The sequence below is a fragment of the Pongo pygmaeus genome, chromosome 14 (assembly GCF_028885625.2).
Source record: "Pongo pygmaeus isolate AG05252 chromosome 14, NHGRI_mPonPyg2-v2.0_pri, whole genome shotgun sequence".
Taxonomy (NCBI): domain Eukaryota; kingdom Metazoa; phylum Chordata; class Mammalia; order Primates; family Hominidae; genus Pongo; species Pongo pygmaeus.
This window is the reverse complement of record NC_072387.2, coordinates 101,735,263-101,755,059: the sequence shown is the minus strand read 5'-3', so window position 1 is coordinate 101,755,059 and position 19,797 is coordinate 101,735,263. Positions and strand designations below refer to the sequence as shown.

The window sequence follows — 19,797 nt, the reverse complement described above, 5'->3', positions numbered from 1 at the left end:
TTAAAATTGGTTTTTGATGTTGTTGTGAACATGAATTGTGTCTTAATACAGGAGAATGGGGTGTATATTTCTGAAAGTCCAGAGTTGTAGGGACAAAGAAGGGATTTCTGGAGTCCCTTACGTGCCTGCTCACAGAGGTTTCCTTCCTGATATTGTCAACTTCTAGAATTCTTGCTCTGGCTCCATTTTAAAGCCCTGAGCACAGTTAAGTGTCTTTTCCTGTCCCTCATTTACGCTACCATGAGGCTCCTTTGTAACATGAAATGTGCAGTGTGACCAATTGTTGGCTGCCCAAACAAACAAACTTTAGGACTTTTCACTCCGGCCTCCTATACTGAAACATCACTCACATTTAGTAAAGGAAGGGGCACTCTGTTAAAACTCACATTCTCTCTTTACTTTATGGAGTCATACAGAGTTATTCCACTAAGTCCTTTTGCTTCATCCCATGGAGACCATCCTATGAAAATTGAATTTATATGAAAGCAGGTAGAGAGAATACTCATTAAAGTCATTTACAACAACTTCAACTGTCTCCAAGTGGAACAGATATTTAGAGAACAATCTGGCAGATTAGGATGGGGAAAGAGAGTGGCTGATGCATGCAGAGAAGTAGAAATATTGTTCTTCTTGTTAAGAGTCTGTTTATCAGGTTAAACACAGTCAAGTGATCATTCAGTTGAGTCTAATAGTTCAGTTACTGAGAACAGATGGAGAATATGTGGATATGTGTCTGTGTGTACACCCACATGCAAAATCAGTTGCCCTGACTTTATCTTCCTTACATCAATCTATTTATTGATTTTGATAGGAAGAGTATGTATTTTAGATACCTCAAGAATATCTCCTGAAATACTTCCATATTCTTGTCCTTTGAAGAATCGTTTTAAAGGAAGAAAAATAATTATTAGCAAAGAATCCATTTTCCCAATGACTCCATTTTCATCACCTTATCCCAGTGATAAAATTCATGGCTTGGGAAGAGAGGGATGTCTGCAATGCCTATCTATACCATGTAGCTACACCATTAGTTTTAATAGCCTGTTCACTTGAACAATTTCTAAGTATGTGGTAAAAGAAACTAAACTAAAATAATAATACATTATATTTGAAAACACCAGTATCCTGTAAGCAAAACTTCCATAAGTAGTTCTTCCTAGATTGAAACTAGAACTAACCCATTTCCAAAATCATCTATATTTTTCTGAAGACAAAAAAAAAGTTGCTACAGATAATTGCCATAGACTGCAAATATTCTAATTTATACAATAGTTCTCTCTTGTTGCATGTTGTGTAGATAAATATAATGCATCAATATTAGAATAGTATATATTGTTATTAAATGTTAATGCAGAATTCTAAATTTTCTAGCATTCACGGAAAAGCAAACTACTGATAATAAATAGTATTTAAAGAGAAATCTTATCTACTACAATAAATTGAGAAATCCAGGATATTAAGACCACAAAAATGATTGTTTAGATGATTTAATTATAGCACAACAGGCTTTTCTGCTGATAATGTTATAATTACATCTTAATAACCCAATCTTAACAAAAATTAGAATACAAATGATGAGTACAAAAATCCATCTCATTTGTAGCTCAGACTAGTATTTCAAATGTAATTTCTCTATTAGTAATTTAGTTTGATTTTTATAATTCATTAGAACAAATCAATAACTGACTTAGAAATCACTTCTATGATTTTAAGTATTTTTCCACAGAAACATTAACAATACCACAAGCATTAAAATATTGAGAAATATTTGTATATGATGATTTCAGTGGATGTTCCTTTCCTCATCTAATAAATTCTAACATAAAGTTTTCAGATCTGTACACAAAGATGGATCATAAAAAATACAATCATGGTACAAACTATGTAGCAATTTTATGAATGTGGAGAAAGAGTTCAAATAGTACTTTTGTACTGTACTGTGTCCATGCAAAGCCTCATTCAAAAAAACTAAAACAATACTGAATTTATTATGTTAAAATCTTTAAGGACACTCTGGTAGATGAGATCATTTTTCTGCATTTGTTCACACTCTCCCCTATCTTCATATCTAAGGGACAGATATAATTCCCCACTCCTTGACTTCGATCCTTGCTGTGTGACTTTGCTTAAGCCAAAGGGGTAGCTTAGAGGACTTAAGGCAACAGAAGCCGGCATGTTTTTGCACAGGCAGGTTGCACTCCTGACTTTTGCCATAACAATAATGTGCTTCAAGTACCTGGGGGCACTGAAGAGGATAACAAATATATGGAACAGGTCTGGATATCAGCTGCGGCTTCAAGACAATGCTAGGCAAACCCAGCCTAGATCAACTGAACTGCGTCTGACCAGAGGTGCATGAACAACAACAAAAAATGCTTATTAATATACTCCAAAGCTTTGCATCGATTTTTTTTTTTTTTTTAGATGGAGTCTCACTCTGTCACCCAGCCTAGAGTACAGTGGTGCGATCTTGGCTCACTGCAACCTCTGCCTCCCAGGTTCAAGTGATTCTCCTGCCTCAGCCTCCCGAGTAGCTGGGACTACAGGTGCATGCCACCATGCCTGGCTAATTTTTTGTATTTTTAGTATAGATGGGGTTTCACCATGTTAGTTAGGATGGACTTGATCTCCTAACCTCGTGATCCACCTGCCTTACCTCCCAAAGTGCTGGGATTACAGGCGTGAGCCACTGCACCCGGCTATTTTGCATAGATTTTTTAATGCAGAATCATCGTGGCAATGGCTGTTGGCTACCAAGGTGCCATCGTTCAATATTCCTGTCATTCAGTCATCACATCTACTATGTGTAAGCCATAATATCTTCTAAAATGAATTATAATTATATTCTAATTGAAGTAAATGGTATCACAATATTTCACTAAGTAATCTCAACCAGTTTATTCTCTGTTCCATCTCAAATTGGAATGCCTTCTGAGTTCCTATAATTGTGACTAATTCTCTGAGACTAGATCAGAAATATCACTATAAACTGTGAAACCTACAAAGGGGATTCCTCTTTTTTCTTTTTATTATAGAGATGCTTTTTCATTTGTTTTTGCAAGCAAGTATGGTCTTAATAAATTTTGTATGCCCATACCTAGGAGAGCCCCTGATTCATAATAAGACCTCAATAAGATTTGTTGAATAAAGTGAAAATATTATTTTCAGCTTTCCTTCACCACTTTCTTCAAAACAGACTAGTTCATAACTGAAATAGGCATTGTTTCTAGAAAACAATCACTCCAGCTGATCCCCTCATTTAATCATTTTTGTGCTCCCTGAATCTATCATAATACCTAGCACCTAGTGGGTAAGGAATCAATGTTTGTTCACTGAATTCATGGAAGGATGAGTGAAGGAAACAATACAGGAATTTTAAAATTATAATGCAAGATTGAAAGCGTATTACTTGTCATTAGAGTGATTTTAAACAGTTAAGTATATGATAAATAGGAGGATTTACTTTCCTGCTTCATTTAAATTTTAAATATAGTGATCAAGGTAATTATGATTTTCATTCATTTATTCAATAAATATATATTTCATATTTTTTATATCACATGATTGATACTGGTTAAAGACATTTCAATGGCATTACACATAAAGTTTTGTTTTAAATTTACAATATCTTGAAATTTTTCTCTTGTTAAAAATCCACGAAGTGGCCGGGCACAGTGGCTCATGCCTGTAATCCCAGCACTTTGGGAGGCTGAGGTGGGTGGATCACGAGGTCAGGAAATCGAGACCATCCTGGTTAACACGGTGAAACCTCGCCTTTACTAAATATACAAAAAATTAGCTGGGTGTGTTGGCAGGCACCTGTACTCCCAGCTACTACGGAGGCTGAAGCAGGAGAATGGCGTGAACCCGGGAGGCGGAGCTTGCAGAGAGCCGCTGCACTCCAGCCTTGGAGACAGCAAGACACCGCCTCAAAAAAAAAAAAAAAATCATGAAGTATATTTATAGGTTGGGAAATATACATTTTAAAATGTCAGATAATATTTTTATTTTCTATTTTATTTTATGATTTTTTTTTTTGATACAAGATCTCACTATGTCACCCAGGCTGGAATGCAGTGGCATAATCACGGCTCACCACAACCTGAACCTCCCAGGCCCAGGTGATTCTCCTACCTCAGCCTCCTGAGTAGCTAGGACTACAGGTGCCCGCCACCATGCCAAGCTAATGCTTTACTTTTTTTTTTTTTTTTTTTTGTAGGGATGGGTTTTCACCATGTTGCCCAGGCTGGTCTCAAACTCCTGGGCTCAAGCAATCTGCCAGCCTCGGCCTCCCAAAGTGTTAGGATTACACTGCAGGCATAAGCCATCACTCTAGGCCAGATAACGATACTTTTTCAAGAACAGGTAAAACATTGTCTTTTAATGAATTAGTGCAGAAGCATGAAAAAATCTATTATGAGCAAATCTGTGAAACAGGCATTGAAATTAGTATTCTAACAAGACTTTTGTGCTTTTGAATGATACAAAATAATTTTGCTACTCAATTCTCGTTAATAATAATGACAATACAGTAACTTAAATCAGAATTAAGTATGAATAACTTGCTTTGATATGTTTGTGGTATGTTTCACTTATTTTTTAAGAAGGCAAATTATTAAATTTAAACTCTCTATATATGTAAAGAGTGCATATCAAATATTTTTGAAACCCTGAAGAATTAGGTCTTCATTTCAATAGTTATTGTCTTAAGAATATACTTATTTTCTAGAAATATTGAGCCTCTTCTTGGGTAATGTGATTCTTTTAAAAATTTTGAAAGGATTTTCTTATTAAATTAAAAATGAATGTATACAATAGGAAGTTACTAGGACAGAGTGAATTTAGCAACTATCTTGCTTTGTTGTATGTGTCTTATAAATTAAAATTATATTTCATAATTAAAAGCCGACAAGCTCATTTGCTTTTATAAGACTAAGAGAAAAGGAGTATTAAATGAAGTTAAATTAGATTTTACCATCTGTTTAATAAGTTTCAGGCCTGGTTTGATAATATATTCCCAGACATATAATTTAAAAATGATCTTTTTCAGAACTAGTAATTGACATGATAGTAGCTAGGTATATAAATGCCTGTTCAGACTCATTACTATAAAACTCATGATTTGTTTTATTGCTAATGAAACTGATTAAGTTTCAATCACATCAATGTGAAACATATAACGCAAAACTTACATTCATAAGGTGTATCATATTTCATAAGTTTATTATAATGCACATTTTAATTTACTTAATTTGGTTTTTAATGGAACTATATAGTATTTATTTCACTTCTTCAATATTCTATGCCATAGAAACTTTCCTACTGATTCCCTACAAGCATATTCCTCTTATAAGTCAGCCTACTTTCAAGGTGCATTAACTGCTTCAAAACTATAGGGGGCCATCTGGTTAAGTGCTGCTGAACTGCAAGAAATATATCCAGGAATTGCTCTGCTCTGACAAACTACGTCGTCAAAGCACATTCATAAAATGACATTCAAGTGATTACAGAGTACATTTATTGAGTCTGCAAAACATTATGGACTCATATATACCTGCAGAAAGGTGAGAATATGCATGAGCCAGTCAAAAACTATGTATGGCAAAGGAGTGCTCTAAAAGATCATTAGAGAGATAGAGAGATTGATTGATTGATTGATTGATTGTGCATACTCAACCTTAGGGTAACTGGAGTTAAGTTGCCAGAGGTTCCCAGAGAAGACTGCACCTGGTTTTAAAAATAATAGATAACAAGAATAGAAAATCTGGTTTACTGGAAAGCCTTATGAACTACTATGACCTTAGGATCCCAGAATTCAATGGAGGGTGGTAGAACTATGAATTTAAGTTAACACCCAGAAAAAGCTAGAGAGGTTTCTCTAGAGCATTTAGTTAGAGTAAGATCTGCCAAATTCAGACTGAAAAATTACACAAGTTTGTGAGATATGGCTCAACATTCAGATAGAAAAGACAGTATAGGGTCAGAAACAATCAAGAACAGTGGAAGAACCTAGATACCTGGGTACAGAAAATGGGTGCAAACAAAGAAAGTTGACTGTAGATCTCACTCAATAATCCAATTTTTCAATGCTTTGATTTTTGTTTTTTTATCTCTAGAGAAGTGCTCTTATAAGTTAGTTACAGAGTGCCAAGGAACATAAGAATACATGTGTTCTATGTTGGGAGAAACTGAGACATAACGAATGACTAAGAGTTACAGAGAAAAAGATATAATTGGTGTTTTTCAAGTCAAAGTAATAATTTTCTTTTAAAAAGACAAAGTGGAAGACCCAGAAATTAAGAAAGAGTCTGGAATATTGAAATAATTGAGTGAGGAGTGTGTGTGGCAGAAAGAGTATATACCAGGTTAGTGCAGACAAGGGGAACAATTAGCAGATGAGGCTGTAAAGGTCCATAGAAATCATGATGCAAAGTTTGCCTTTAGTTTTTTTTAAAAAAGTTTATATTTATCAGAGTACTAAATATACCTAGTTAATAATAAAAGTACCAAAATACTTATATTTTTAAAGACAACATTCTTATGCACAAGCTCTTTATACACTATGCTTCCTGCTCCTGGAGACAATCATAATCAACCTGATTAATTGCTCTGGAATTAATTTTACATGTCTAAATCATTTGCCTTTAGTTGGCAGTTTTTCTGTTTTTGGTTTATCAACTCTTGGCAATGCTTATTGATTTTCTGTTTTACCACCAAGTCCCTACTTTCCTTTTCCTCACCCATATTATAGTTTTGGCAAAGTTTTGTTTTGGTTTTTGTTTGGTTTTGAGACAGGGTCCTTACTCTGTCCCCCAGGCTGGAGTGCAGTGGTGTGATCACAGCTCACTGCAGCCTTGAACTCCTAGGCTCAAAAGACCCTCCCACCTCAGCCTCTGGAGTAGCTAGGATAGGACTACAGGCATACATCACCATGCCTGGCTTGTGTTTCTTTCTTTCTTTCTTTTTTTTTTTTTTTTTTTTTTAGAGGCAGTCTTGCTGTGTTGCCCAGGCTAGTCTCAAACTCTTGGCTTTAAGTGACCTTACCATGTTAGGCTCCCAACATGCTGGGATTATAGACATGAGCCACCCCATCTGCCATAGTTTCGGCAAAGTTCTTTATTAAAGTAATAGTTTTTCCTACAAAAACAGTATTCATTTTTAGGGTAATACTATACTGATTTTTTTATGGAAATCTTTTTGATATCCTATAATTTATAATTGTCATAGTATCTATCCATTTGCATAGTTTTTCTTGTATCTGTCACATCTTTCTAAGTATTTATTTCATTTTTTCTCAAGTGCTCTAGCAGATCTGTCAAATGCTTAGCAGTATCTTTTCCGTATGTTCAAACCCATCACTTTAAGTTATTAATTTTTTTTTGGCTTAGAAAATTTCCTCTCACAGTCATCCTTTTTCCCATTCTTATGTATTCAATGTTATGTTTCCTGGACCCCATATCTTCTTATTTCTTGGTTACTCCTTTTGTCAGCAGCTCTATACAAAAGGTTTACAGAAAATAAAGTTGGTCCGGGAGCAATGGCTCATGACTATAATCCCAACACTCTGGGAGGCCGAGGCAGATGAATCACCTGAGGTCAAGAGTTGGAGACCAGCCTGGCCAACACAGTGAAAACCCATCTCTACTAAAAATACAAAAATTAGCCAGGCATGATGGTGCACTTCTGTAATCCCAGCTACAGGGGAGGCTGAGGCATAAGAATCACTTGAACGCAGGAGACAGAGTTGCAGAGAGTCAGGATCCCACCAGTGGACTCCAGCCTGGGCGACAGAGAGAAACTCTATCTCAAAAAAAAAAAAAAAAAAAAGAGAGAGAGAGATTTAAAAAAAGGATAAAGTGGTATAAGTTGCATATCCTCCCCTGAAATCTATTGAATCTACCCTAACACTTGATTGCTGATAATTTAACTGAGTATATGCTTTCAGATCAGAAATCCATTGTCTCATAATTTGAAGGCATTTTTTATGCATTGTCTTCTAGTATTCCTGCTGAGATACAGCTACAAATCTGATGCCTGCTTTTTTATGCAATCTATTTTGGGTTTCTTGGTTTATTTCTCGGAAAATTTTAATATCTTTTGTTCATCACCAATATTCAGAAATTTCACAATGATTACTTTGTGTGTGTATGTTTATGCATGTCTGTGTGTGTGTAAGCATGTGTGTTTTCATTCATTGTGATGGTCACTGTGGGTTCAGTAGGGAGTCATGACTCTTCATTTCTGAAAATGATTGATATATTATTTACTTGATAAATTCATTCTCTTTATTAGTTTAGTTCTGTTCTCCAACATTCTTATTATTTGGATCCCCTAAAATGAAATTCAAATGTCTCATCATTTTGTTTCCTATTACTTTCTCTTTTTGTGTGTTACGATTTTTTAATATGTCTTTGATTTTACCTTCCAATGCTCCTACTGAATTTTTAATTTTTAATATATTTATTTTCTGAAGTTCTTTTTTATTTTCTTATTGATTCTTTGGAAGCAATTTATTATCTTAAGAATGCAGTCTATTTTCTCATTTTCTGGAGGCTATTCATCTAGGTTTGTGGTATTTTCTTCTGTACTGTCTGTTTTCTGTATTTGCTCATTTCTTTCTTTTTTCCCTTTGCATTTACATTTTTCATATTGTCCTTTAATGTGCAGTGATCATTGAATGTCCATTGATACTGTGCATTAGAGGCTATCTGGAAATTGTTCTATGTAGATAGGGTATAGTAAAGGATTTCACCATAGATGGGGAGTTACCTTCCCACTGGATAGAGATCCAGACAGTACATGGAATTATTATGTGTAGAATTGATCAGTTGCTTCAAAGAAGAGTCATTTAATTTTCTGCATGGACTGCGTGTACTGGCATGCCAGCATTCTGAAAATAGGCAGGCCAGTATGTGAACTGTCATTTAGTTTATCTACTTCCTTCTCTAGGACTCATTCTGCCCTCTATTCTGGCTGGAATTTTGAACCAGGAGTCTTCCTGGTACATTTTTTTTTCCCAGAAAGACTGCAAAGGAGAAAGTGGAGGAGAGTTATCTGGGGTGCAATGCTGGCCTGAGAAGTTAAGCAATACACACCTGTCTTTCGCATATTTCCATGTATCCTAGGTGTTGCCAGATGAATTGTCTCACTTATTATAAGTAAACTTCTATGAATATAAGTGAATTGTAACATGTGGCCAAATTTTCACATTTAACCAAAAGCCTTAAAGACTATATTTCATCACAACAGCATAGTGATTAACTAAATGGTTTTAAATAGGTATTGACATGATCAGTCCATCAACTGTCTGCTAATTTTCTATTGGATTCTGCTGCAAATGATAACTAGTGACTTTACTTTGGCAATAGTATTTGACAGCATTGTGTGGTTCAACAACTGTAAGAGAGGAAACGGAGAAGGCACACAAAGAAAACTTTCTTGGGGCATTTTCTGGACCAGTGATTGTAAAATTGGTTTGAAAACTGTTGTTCTAATCTAGATAGGAATTGGTAGTTGTCTCAAATAGCACGGTGGACATAGAGAAAGGGAAATGGACAGGATAAACAGGAGACAAAATTAAGACTGTAGTAATGGATTAGCAATAAGTAAAAAAGAAGAATTAAAGATGACACCCAAGAAATAGGCTTAGGCACCTGGAAAGAACAGAAAGAGGAGCAAATTAGGGGAAGGGAGAAGTAATTAGGATGGAATTCTGTTCTGGCCATGTTGATTTTGACATTTCAGGTTGCTAACCCAATACAACGGTAGACTGAAGCATCTGAAACTCAGGAGAAACATCTTGGAAGGAGATAATTAAGCAGCTATCGTGAAGCCATGACAGAGGGAAATGCAGAGAAGGAGGGAAGATGAGAAGATAAATGGGACTGCGTAGGAACCCAGAAAAAGCATAGCATTTAAAGGAAATAAAGAGATACATGAAGATCCTGGAATGAAAGAAATCAAACATATTGGTGAGAAATCAAGAGAGTGAGAGCAAAGAGAAAGAGGTAAGCAACATGGATAAGTGCTGTTAAACAAGCCAGTGAGATAAGAACTGAAAAAAAGGCTATTGGTTTCTGAAAATAAAAAAGAAAATCAGTGAGCTTAGCAAAAGTATTTCAGGGGAATGATGGAGGCAGCAATCAGACAGAAGTGTGTTGGGAAATTAACAGTCGGTGAAGAATTAAAAAGAGCAAAACTGATAAAACTTGCAGACATTGGGATATCAAAAAAAAAGATAATTATCTAGCACAATATTTGCAAAATCCTCAGAATCAGAATTGTGTTATATTGACATAAATCATTATTAGTTTACTGATTAATGGTTTATGTCAGTATTAAGGAGATGTTCTATATACAAATGAAAACTGATGTTCTGATAAAGTAGTAAAAGATATGATATGGCATGGCTGTGTCCTCACCCAAAATCTCATCTTGAATTATAATCTCTATAATACCCACATGTCAAGGGCAGGACCAGGAAGAAGTAATTGAATCATGGGGGTGGTTTCCCTTATGCTGTTCTTGTGATAGTGAGTGCGTCTCATGGGTCTGATGGCATTAAAAGTGTCTGACATTTCCCCTGTTTACACTCATTCTCTCTCCTGCCATCCTGTGAAGAGGTGCCTTCTGTCATAATTGTAAGTTTCCTGAGGCCTCCCCAGCAATGCAAAACTGTGAGTCAATTAAACCTCTTTTCTTTATAAATTACCCAGTCTCAGGAATTTCTTCATAGCAGCATGAGAACAGACTAATACGGTAAAAATTGGTACCAACGTAATGAGGCGCTGCTGTAAAGATATACCCCAAAATGTGGAAGTGACTTTGGAACTGGGTAACAGTCAGAGGTTGACACAGTTTGGAGGGCTCAGAAGAAGACAGATGATGTTAGAAAATTTGGAACTTCCTGGAGACTTGTTGAATGGTTTTGACCAAAATACTGATAGTGATATGGACAATGAAGTCCAACCTGAGGTGGTCTCATGTGGAGATGAGGAACTTGTTGGGAACTGGAGTAAAGGTGATTCTTTCTATGCTTTAGCAGAGAAAGAATTTTGCCCCTGCTCTAGAGATCTGTGGAACTTTGAACTTGAGAGAGATGATTTAGGGTATTGGGCAGAAGAAATTTCTAATTGGCAAAGCATTCAAGAGGAAGCAGAGCAGGACAGTGCAGAAGGGAAATGTGAGGTTGGACCCCCACACAGAATCTCCTCTGGGGCACTGATTAGTGGAGCTGTGAGAAGAGAGCCATTGTCCTCCAGCCTCCAGAATGGTAGATCCACCAACAGCTTGGACCCTATGCCTGACAAAGGTGCAGGCACTCAATGCCAGCCCACGAAAGCAGCTGGGGAGGGTGTGGGGGGCCTGTACCTCACAAAGCCACAGGGCAGGAATTGTCCAAGGCCATGGGAACCCACCTCTTGCATCAGTGTGACCTGGATGTGAGACATAGTGTCAAAGGAGATCATTGGGAACTTTAAGGTTTAATAACTGCCCTATTGGATTTCAGACTTGCATGGGACCTGTAGCTTCTTAGTTTTGGCCAATTTATCCCATTTGGAATGGGTGTATTTACCCAATGCCTGTACCCCCATTGCATCTAGGAAGTAACTACTTGCTTTTGATTTTACAGGCTCATAGGTGGAAGGGACTTGCCTTGTCTTAAATGAGACTTTGGACTTGGACTTTTGGGTTAATGCTAGAATTAGTTAAAATTTTGGGGAACTATTGGAAAGGCATGATTGTGTTTTGAAATGTGAGGACTTGAGATTTGGAAGAAGCCAGGGGCAGAATGATATGGTTTGGCTGTGTCTCCACCCAAAATCTCATCTTCGATTATGATTTCCATAATCCCCATATGTCAAGGGTGGGATCAGGTGGAAGTAATTGAATCAAGGGGGTGGTTTCCGATGCTGTTTTCATGGTAGTGAGTGAGTCTCACAGATTTGATGGTTTTATAATTGTCTGGCATTTCCTCTGCTTGCACTCATTCTCTCTTCTGCAGCTCTGTGAAGAGGTGGCTTCTGTCATGATTGTAAGGTTCCTGAGGACTCCCCAGCAATGCAGAACTGTCAGTCAATTAAACCTCTTTTCTTTATAAATTACCCAGTCTCAAGTATTTCTTCACAGCAGCCTGAGAACAAACCTAATACAATATATTTATCAATATTATAGTATATCAATAAATGCCGTCGTATAATATGTTATCTTTTGGGAGTGGCTTCTTTCAGCTAGTATAACATATTTAAGGTTTGTCCACATTGTAGCATATGCCACTGTTTTGATCTTCTTTATTCGCAAATAATATTGCACTGTATGGACATATCTCATTTTATTTATATAGTCATCAACTGGGGAACATTTGAGTTGTTTCTTTTTTTGGATACTATGAACAACATTGGTATGAACAATCACATACAAGTTTTTGTGTAGACACGTATTTCCTTTCTCTTGAGTATGTACCTAGATATGGAATTGCTGGGTCATAATGGTTAACATTTTGAGAAACTGTCAATTTTTTTTTCCATAGTGGTTGCACACTTTTACATTCCCATCAGCAATGTTTGAGAGTTCCACTTTCTCTGCATCTCTACAACACTTATTACCTGTCATTTTTATTATACATTAAAATTAAATTGAGGCTTAAGCTATTAAGTAAAGTAACTATGGATATACAGTTAGTGCCTATAAAAGCTGGAATTTAGCCACATGCCTTGTGCTAACTCAGAAGTCATGTTCTTTAGCACATTACTATATTGTAGCAAGCATGTTTTATTGAGACTGAAGGAAAGTTATTTCGTTTGGTTTTTTAATTCTTTGAAATTACTGGATGAACACATGTCTAGTAATTGTCAAAAATATTATTTTCCTCACTTATTCTAGTTGTTTAAATTAAAATGCTGAACACTTACCTTTTAGATTTTATAATTCTTGACAATTTAAATTTCAGTGACTTCAGTTTTTAAAAAGAAATATGAATTCAGTGGGAGCTGATTATAATTTGGAACCTCTTTTGTGAAATAAACCATATTTCAAAATATTTTAAGCAGAAACATATAAAAGTTTTAGCCTATAAATTACCAGAATTTTTCCTAGTCATCTAAATAAAAAATATAAAAGTTTTACATTTTAATGTTCTTTCAACATTTTATGAACAGTAAACCTGGCAGATAAACAGCTCAAGTCTTAATGGAAATGATAACATGTAAAATCAGCAGCATCCACATAAATGAAAAGTCAAATTTTTATCCAACACAAAACTATTACATATGCTTTAATCAAAAAGAAATTACCAATGGCCAATCCCAATCCCACTACTTTCAAAAAAAAAAGTTCTCAAACTTTCCTTTCCAGTTGATTGTACACTGATTGAAATGGTTGTTTTATGCAGACAATTGATTTTTTTAAACGAAATGTCTAATAGTGAAGTCAGTGCATTACACCACCCATTCCAGAAAGCAGCCTTCCATTGAATTTACTCAGACAAACTAATTGCTAAATTAGATGACCATTGAAAGTTATTGAGTGCACATCCAACACTTTCTTCTGAACCAAAAGATAACTAACTAAATCTGTTTTGATCACTACTGCATTGCTAATTCAAATCAAGAACTGTTTGTTTCTCTGGAATATTAGTATCATAAGCCTGGGGATGAGACAATGTCATGTAATGGAGTTGCGGGGAAAGGAGTCAGAGTGTCGTGGCAATTCTCCATCCAAGGGAAAGAGTCTATAGAAGTGAAATAAGTTCACAGAATCAGCTGACATGCTATGGTCAAAGAATTTGCGATTAGCAACTGACCAATCAATTATGATTAACTCATTCTGTATGACTATCATAGGCTATAAACAATAGGAAAGGATGTTTATAAAATTCATTTTATAGCAAGTGATTTAATGATAAAAGCTTGGACAGTTTTCAGAATTCAAAAATTCAGAGATACTAACATTTTTAAAAACTCCTGTGATTGTGTTGTGTGTGTGTGTGTGTGTGTGTGTAAACATTACCTGTGTAACCATCTATTGAGATTTAAATTAGAACCTTTTCTCAGTGTATCACAGTTCTAAAGTTATATTTATTATATCAGTATCCTAAGAACAGAGTGAAAAAAAGACTAAGAGATAATTTAGCACAGTCTTTTTCTACTAAAATCAGAGTGTCTCTCATCTCTGCCTGAATCCACTCCATCATTATTATTGGGATACATATTATAGAATATCTACTTATTTTGTGGATTTAGGCAATGGGTATGATTATTGCTTTCTTCACATCTAAAAATCAAATTTATATTGCACATGAAGACATTTTGTAAATAAGTTTTGGTCTCTATAAAAATGAATATTTAATAGAAACTTAATACTCTTTTATGTTATTTGAATCGTTAGGTTTAAGGAAATAAAATGTTTCTTAAATCTACTACTTTTAACAACACTGTAACACTTATTGGTTTTGCAATAAAATAAATCTAGAAAATTGCTGTGATATTACTTTTTCGGTTTCATATTGAAAGTAGGTAAATTAATTTCTAAGCAATGGGGCATTATAATTCTCAACTAACAGTGTCAGCAGTTAGGATTTTAACTGCTGACATTTTCTTTGAAAAATGATGGATGTCATTTAGTGTTTAAAGATAAATTGCTTCATAACTGTGACTCTTTTGCTGACAACTTTGCCATAAACAAACCAAGAAATTGTTTGTTTTTTCTTGTTGTTTTTTCTTGTTGGTCATAATATGACCAAGAAATTTCAAAGTAAGTTTGCTAGGTGAGCAAATCTAAATTAAAAAGGCCCTCATATTTCCTCAATCAGATATACTAAGATCAACCAAGTGTTGTTTTCAATCTATAATATTAAACGGCAATTGAGTCTGACTCAAACATCTGAAAAAGTTAATGTTAACACTTAGGAATAAGTGTTCTCCCTTTAGGAAAATCTTCACTGGCCATTGGATATACCACATTTATCACGGATGATTCTCAAAAGGACAAATATTGCCGATTTCAGAAACAGGCTTTGGAATGCAGGAAAGTGCCAGAAAGAAACTCTGAGAATTTGCACAATGGCTGACCTGGAGAAAGATGTCAGAGTCACAGATGGAAAAGGGATGTGCATGACTCCCCTCTGTTGCCAAGTTTTCCATTCTCAATTCAGAAGGATTTGCAGAGGGAATGAAGGAACATTGAAGTTTCTGAGATATTCCTTAAGGACCAAACTGTGACCCACAGGTCTCTATTTACATCAGATCCCAGCTCTTTTTTGAGAGGGTGTGGAGAAGAGGGGATGTGTGCAGAATATAAATATAGGGCTTGTCCTAAATGATGAAATAAAATTAAGATTGTGTACGCTATGACCTGTCTCTAGGAAGTCTCAAAATTCCTTTTCTTTTCTTTTCTTTTTTTTTTTTTTGACAGAGTCTCGCTCTGTCACCCAGGCTAGAGTGCAGTGGTGTGATCTCAGCTCACTGCAACCTCCATCTCCTGGGTTCAAGCGATTCTTCTGCTTCAGCCTCCCTAGTAGCTGGGACTACAGGGGCACGCCACAATGCCCTGATAATTTTTGTATTTTTAGCAGGGACGGGGTTTCACTGTATTGGCCAGGCTGGTCTCGAACTCCTGACCTCGTGATCCACCCGCCTCGGCCTCTCAAAATGCTTGGATTACAGACATGAGCCACCATGCCTGGCCAAAACTTTTCTTATAAATTGTCTTCTAACTAAAATATTTCTTTTGGCCATCCTTGGAGTACTCCCAGGTGACACCCAGTTCAGGCTAACATTTGTACAGGACAGTTACCTTGGTCTCTAGAGAGCCCAGTGATGTTTTATACCAGTATGTCTCAGGGTCACTGCCAAGCTTCCACCCACACCTTTAACGTGCAGAGAAAGCTGACAGTTCTTGTTAGCTTTAATGTTCCTTGAGAAAAACGTGGCAATATGTATCAAAATACAATTGTTAAGGAACATATTCTTAGTTTCAACATGTAGAATGTATTACAAGGGAAAAAAAGATGCCAAAAATATTTTATGTCTACTGATATTCCTATTAGTCTTTATTATCATAAAAAACTGGTCACAACCTAAATATCCAACTTTAGGTGACGGAGTGAAGTAAAACTCTGATCTTTCCATATGATAGGATAATATGCCAGCAGTAACAACCAGATAGCAGACTATTTAATACCATGGAAAAGTATTTGTTTTGTGTGGTCAGGTGAGCAGTTCATGTCACAAAATCAAATGTACCCTATGATCTTATTTTTTTTAAGTGAAGTACTGATGTATTTATATGTATAATTAAGTATAGAAAAAAGCCTAGATGCCTTCTCCTGTAAGTCTTTTTCATTGTTTTATAAATGGTATCAATATTTATTTTTCACTTTTTCCATCAGATTTCCTAGAATAATAAAATTCAATTCCTTCAGATGAGCATTCATTATTCTTTGTTGTTGTTGTTGTTTGTTGTTGTTGTTGTTGTCGTTGTGAGACAGAGTCTCACTCTGTCTCCTGGAGCTAGAATGCAGTGGCCTGATCTCAGCTCACTGCAGCCTCTGCCTCCTGAGTCATTATTCTTACAGTAAGAAAAAAATTAATGTTACGAAGTATCTTCTCTATCCTAGATCAACTGTCTAAGTATATACAAGGTGCCAAATACACTTAATAAAATGTTTTATCCATTCATAGGTTTTTGCAATACAATTTTTTGTATGACTCCATTGTCTTACAGTCTCCATTAATAGTTCTGGTGTGAATTTATACTCTAAAGGAAAGGTGACAACCTTATACAATCTCAGGGCTTAGGTACTATCCACACTCTGTGCTTACGAACATACACCTCCAGTTGTGTGGTCTCCCTGAGTTCTGCATATTCCTCTTGGGTATCAAATAAGAATCTCACATTTAACAAAACCACTGATTTTTAATCAATCCCAGGAACCCTCCACCAGACCTACTCTTCTCTCAGAATTCCTTTTATCACTTAGTGACACTATCATCCCACCAAACCTTGCTATCATCCTTCTTCTGTCCCCCAGAGTTCCAATCCATTAACAAATCTCAATAACCCCGCTTCCAATATTTGTCTAAATCTATGCACTTCTCAGCTTATCCACTCTTATTATTCTAGTTCCAATTATGTGTTCTTCTGTCTGTACTACTTTCTTTTTTCATTCTTGCATGCAGGGTCCATTTTTCATAGTGAAGTCCTCATAAAACATAAATTAAATTTTATCAGCTTCTGCTTGAGTTTTTATTTATTGATTTATTAAATTTGTGATTATGTATTTATTTATTTATTTTCAGATGGAGTCTTGCTCTGTCACCCAGGCTGGAGTGCAGTTGCGCTATCTTGGCTCACTGAAAGCTCTGATCCCTGGGTTCAAGCGATTCTCCTGCCTCAGTCTCCTGAGTAGCTGGGATTACAGGTGTGTGCCACCATGCCAGGCTAATTTTTGTATTTTTAGTAGAGATAGGGTTTCACCATATTGGCCAGGCTGGTCTCAAACTCCTGACTTCAGGTGATCCACCCTCCTCAGCCTCCCAAAGTGCTGAGGTTACGGGCACGAGCCACTGCGCCCAGCTAGCTTCTGCTTACAGTTTTTAAATGACTTCTTAGCCCACTTAGGAGGAAATATAAACTCTTTACCAGAACCTACTGGACTCCCCAAAACATGATGTATGTTTATCTCATCCCTTTAACTCACTCTGTTTTAGCTGCATGGCTTCTGTTCTCTGAATAAAATAAACTTATTCCTGCCACAAGGCCTTTGTGCCTACTTTTCCTTCTGCCCCAGAAACAGTTCTCACAGGTTTTCCTGTGATTCCCTTCTTTTCCTCATTCAGTATCAACCCAAACATCTCCCCAAGTGGCCTTCACCAGCACATTCTTCTTAAATATCTTTCCCTACCTCATCCTGTTTGGTTTTGTTTATAACCAAATGTGTCAGCTACAATACTAGTTTTATTTGTTTGTTTATTTACTTTTTTCTTACAATGGAAAGCCCATGAGAGCAGGATTGTGTCTGCTTTATTCACAACTTTAACCTCAGTGTCTGTACAGAACCAGGACCATACTAGAAACTCAATGAGCATGTTTGAGTATTTTGAATGAATTAATTATTAAAACATTAAAAAGTGACATTTTCCAAGTAAAAATCTTTATCTATTTCCTTAGTGACTCTAATTGCAGACAATTCAGGGTAGAAATAAGGTTCAGATCAATGGCAGTCCGAGAAAGGTATTTTTGGGTGAGTGTATGCAGGCAATTTTTGCTATTATGGCTGATTTACTTCCATATTCTTTAATACAGTTATGTCCCTATGGTGAGAGATGGCATTTTTCATAGCACAAAGGTGGAAAGTAAATTTAATATCTATTATAATAAAAAATAGAGTAAATTTTATACAAACACTAAGAAGTGATCATCTAAATCTACAGATTAGGATCTGAAACCTATTCCTATGTCGACATCTTCCATGGCCCTACTCCTAAATTAATAAATTCTCACTTACAGAAGGCTATTTTCTGAATCCTTTCATAGCTGACATTGCGGAGGTGCTGTTAGCCATCCCTTGATATTGACAATACAATAGCCATCCCTGCCAGGGCACGTGTACATTATGAGTAGTCAAAAGTTTGGCAAAGTAAAACATTTCTCTTCATCTCCAGGAGAGCATTTTATGAAAGAGCATATTCTTAGGCATTAAAGGTGAATGTTTCAGTGACCCCTGTGCAAGATATAACTTTCTGCTCTCCTCTATAAAAATCTAAATTTCAATCATATAATTCTAGTAGACCTTAAAAGGATAGACCTCAAAGGTAGCATTGTATTTGATATTCTCTCGCAACCCCAGAATGAAACTTAAGCATGAATAATTGGTGATCTTCACACTCCTATAAAGATTAAAGAATGGGACTCGAGTTCACACAGAAGCTAAAAAAGAAAGGTAGGATGACTTCCGTCTGCCACCTTGAAAAGGCTATGGTTTTGAAACCTACAAAACCAGAACTGGCAGAAGAGGGGGGCGGTGGTTTGCTGAATGGGCAATAAATATGTGAACCCTCCTCCTAAGGGTTTCTATAATCCTTTTTATCTTGGGTATCTATGTGTTCCTCTGTGAATGTGTTTTTTTAGAACTGTGCACTTCTTATGGAACAGCACCATCCTTATTATCTGTAATAGGGTTTCCGTTCTGCTTTCATCCTGTGCATATCTTACAAAAACAATCTGAATAAATGCCCAGTTAATATGTATATTTATGTATTTATAAATTATATGTATGTGCTATTGTACTAATTTATTACATATTTTATATACCTTACTACAACCAAAGAAATATAAAAAGAATGAGACCGAATAAATATACACTTAAGGTCTGTTTTTTCTTCCTGCACCCTCTGTGAAATGCTTACCCCACTTAAGAAACCATTAAGATTTCACCGTGTCCTCACAGTGAGATTGTACTCACTCCTCAATGAGAGGAGCTGATTAATATTAAAGCTCTTTTGGTTTTATCATCAATTATGCACTCAAATTTTCAACTAATCTAGATGTACATATTATATTATAGTGGACGATACTGTGAGGTACCAACTGGACCAGCTCAGCAGAGGCTGAAAGGTTTAACTCATCAGTAGTCATGATATCACTTTTCTCTTAGACTTTTCCAGTAGAATTTATTTTTGGTTTTGCCAGCCAGGGCGAGAGCTCTGTTTTCTATAGGTATCGATGGTAGAATAAGCATTGTTGCCTCACAGAAGGGAGAAATCTATGGTATTGGACACCAACCCCCATGTCCTTCTT

At 36.0% G+C, this 19,797-nt stretch overlaps 1 protein-coding gene across 4 annotated transcripts in view; it reads right to left on the bottom strand.

The window, feature by feature from the left end:
* Window positions 1–19,797, bottom strand: part of GPC5 (glypican 5) — a 1,461,148-nt gene that overhangs the window by 925,310 nt on the left and 516,041 nt on the right. Inside the window, exon 7 of one of the 4 annotated variants that reach the window (XM_063651048.1) lies at window positions 6,675–12,145. The exons of the other annotated variants lie outside the window; for them this stretch is intronic. Within the exon in view, the coding sequence (XP_063507118.1) occupies window positions 12,095–12,145 (51 nt within the window). The 3' untranslated portion in view covers window positions 6,675–12,094. Of the gene's footprint in view, window positions 1–6,674; window positions 12,146–19,797 lie in introns of those variants that run through there. 4 annotated transcript variants of the gene reach the window in all.